This window comes from Aptenodytes forsteri, unplaced genomic scaffold, assembly GCF_000699145.1.
Source record: "Aptenodytes forsteri isolate BGI_AS27 unplaced genomic scaffold, ASM69914v1 Scaffold73, whole genome shotgun sequence".
NCBI lineage: Eukaryota > Metazoa > Chordata > Aves > Sphenisciformes > Spheniscidae > Aptenodytes > Aptenodytes forsteri.
Genome location: NW_008796215.1, coordinates 1,611,032 through 1,613,840, shown reverse-complemented (window position 1 = coordinate 1,613,840; position 2,809 = coordinate 1,611,032). Strand labels below are relative to the sequence as shown.

The 2,809-nt window shown below is 53.0% G+C and overlaps 1 protein-coding gene across 1 annotated transcript in view; it reads right to left on the bottom strand.

Moving 5' to 3' along the window:
- LOC103906568 (zinc finger protein 239) overlaps nucleotides 1-2,545 on the bottom strand; it is a 4,664-nt gene extending 2,119 nt beyond the window's left edge. The window contains exon 1 of the mRNA XM_009288501.2: nucleotides 30-2,545. Coding sequence (XP_009286776.1) covers nucleotides 1,563-2,471 — 909 coding nt within the window. The 5' untranslated portion in view covers nucleotides 2,472-2,545 and the 3' untranslated portion in view covers nucleotides 30-1,562. The remainder of the gene's footprint in view (nucleotides 1-29) is intronic.
- Between the last annotated feature and the right edge of the window lie 264 nt (nucleotides 2,546-2,809).

Here is a 2,809-nt window from a genome sequence, read left to right as displayed (position 1 = left end):
CCCCCCCCCCCCCTGCCACTGATATGTACCTGTGTAAAATGAAGGGGAGAGCACTACGCTGGGTGACATTTAAAGTCATTACTCGCAACCATAGGGGCCACACATTTTTATATAGATATATAAATAAACCAACTCAATTCCAGATCTTTTACACACACACACAAAGTAATCAGTGTAAAACTGAATGTCCTGATGTGACAATTCAGATGTTTTGGTACAAAACCTATTTCTCCCAGCTTCTTATTGAGAAATGCTAGTATATACAGTATGTTTAGCATTTTGAGAAGTACTGATACGGTATAGTGTCACACAGCTGGCCATTTTGACCACTGCCATGGTGTGTGCACGCGTGATCGCTCACATGTGAGTGTGAAGATACACTTAGTATAAAAGCTAGTTCATACATATGTGAATACATATAGATGTTATTTACACACACGCACACACACACTGGTCAAAATGGGACTTGAGAAATACTGGTATGGAATCAGGTCAGTCCTAGTACACCTTTTTTCTGTCCCATTTTGCAACACAGCTTACACCAGCCCACTTGAACCATATCTGTGAATCCGAATTCTGCAGAACGAGAAGGCTACCAGTACAAACTCACAGGCGACCTCCATACACCTGTCAAGTCGCGTACCACAGTCTTAGCAGCAACAAGTATAATTCTGATTTTTTTTTTTTTTTTTTTTGCCTCCAGGTATGATAGCTTTCTACACCAGTTACCCACCAGTTCTGAGATTCCAGAACAGGCCATGTCCCTATCCCACAGCTCCCTCGTTGCTACCATCCAAGCAGCATTTCCAGAAAACCTTTGTAGGCATGCCTTCCTTCTCTGGTTCAGGGTATGCCTACATGTTCCTATTACAAGCAGACTCAAGTGGTCTTTGCCTGTGCTTCAAGTTGGCCCGCACGCTGTATATGCGTAACCCAGAGTCTCCAGCTTCTCAGCAGGACTTACTTAGCTTTGACCTTCCTGATTGCTGTAGGAGACACAGAGCTGGCTTAGACCACAAGGATGGTGAGCTTCCATAGACCTGTGGAATATTACATAGGTCACAACATTTCAGCTGCGAGTGGAACAAAGCCCCTTAAGGACCTCATCTCCCATCTTATTCCCCTTGACATGACCACACATGCATATGTTGCATGACAAAGCAGCTTCTCATCATATGACCTGACATTGTGTGTTCTCTCCTCAGGCTCCCAGGCAGACACCTCTCATGGGGAGGTGGGAAAAAACATCTGCACCTTGGCCATGTGGCAGATGGCATCCGATTCTAGTACCAAGGAAAGAGGATGACAGGGCCTTGGGATGCAGAGCTACCCACTGCAACCACCGCTCACTTTCTGCCCACACCCAAGGTGCATTGGGAGGCGGAGGTGACTGAAAAGTGCAACATGGGCCAAAAGCATTACTCTGGCCAGCTGTCTATAATCCAGGGGCCCTGGTGTAGTCACACCCTTGTCCACTCCCTTGTCCCTTAGGCACATTTTGGACAGGCCTGGACCAGGAGCTGCATCCTAGATCACCCGCAGATGACATCTAGTGATGCTGCCTACCACACGTGCACCCGCTGGTGTGAGACTAAGTAAGAATTGCGACTGAAGCTCTTCCCACAGTGGGAGCACTTGAAAGGTTTCTCCCCAGTGTGGGTACGACGGTGACGGATGAGGGTAGAGTTGTCACTGAAGCAGGTCCCACACTCGGCACACTTGTAGGGCTTCTCCCCAGTGTGGGTACGACGGTGCTGGACAAGGTGCGAGCGCTGGCTGAAACTCTTTCCACAGTCAGGGCACAAGTATGGCTTCTCACCTGTGTGGACACGCCGGTGGATGACCAGCTTAGAGCTCTCACTGAAGCACTTGTTGCAGTCAGCACACTTGTAGGGCTTCTCGCCTGTGTGGAGCCGCTGGTGGGCAATGAGGTTGGAGCTGTCGCTGAAGCGCTTCCCGCACTGGGGACACTTGTAGGGTTTCTCGCCCGTGTGAAAGTTGGCGTGGCGGAGCAGGCCGGAGTTCTGGTAGAAGTTCCTCCCACACTTGGCACAGACATAAGGCCTCTCGCCAGTGTGGTTGCGCTGGTGCTGCACCAGGTGGGTGCTCTGGCTGAAGCTCTTCCCGCAGTCCTTGCATTGGTACGGCCGCTCACCTGTGTGGACGCGCTGGTGCTGGATGAGGTGGGACCGTCGACTGAAGCTCTTGCCGCAGTCAGCACACATGTACGGCTTCTCCCCGGTGTGGATCCTCTGGTGGCGGATCAGGTCGGAGCTGCGGTTGAAGCTCTGCCCGCACTCGATGCAGATGTAGGGCTTCTCTCCCATGAATGCTTGCTGGTGCACCACTGTCTCCTTCCGCTTCCGAAAGCCGCAGCGAGAAGTCTTCTCTAGCCCTGTCTCTGGGGAGAGAAGGTCTGGCCTCGGACGGGACACTTCCTGGTCGCAGCGCGGAGGAGAAACTTCCCTCATGAAAAAGTCCGAAATGGCCCCGCAGGGTTCGGCTGCCTCCAGCCCATCTCGCGGGAGATCCCCCTCATTTTCACTCATGCTCCCATCACCTGCTGGGACAGAAAGAGATTCCAGACACAACCAACACGTTTAGTCACAGCCCGCATCCCCTCTTCTCCACCCAGCTTGGCCACCGCTGCCGCCCCACACGGCCCCCGGCCAGGTGCTGCGTCCTCCCGCCCAGTCCATCCCGGCTCCGCCGCTTGCAGGGAAGAGGTGAAGGCGTCGGGACCGGCTCCATCCTCCCTCGCTCCCTGCCACCCGCCTGAGAGGCCACCCCTGTCACCCCCGACCCACAC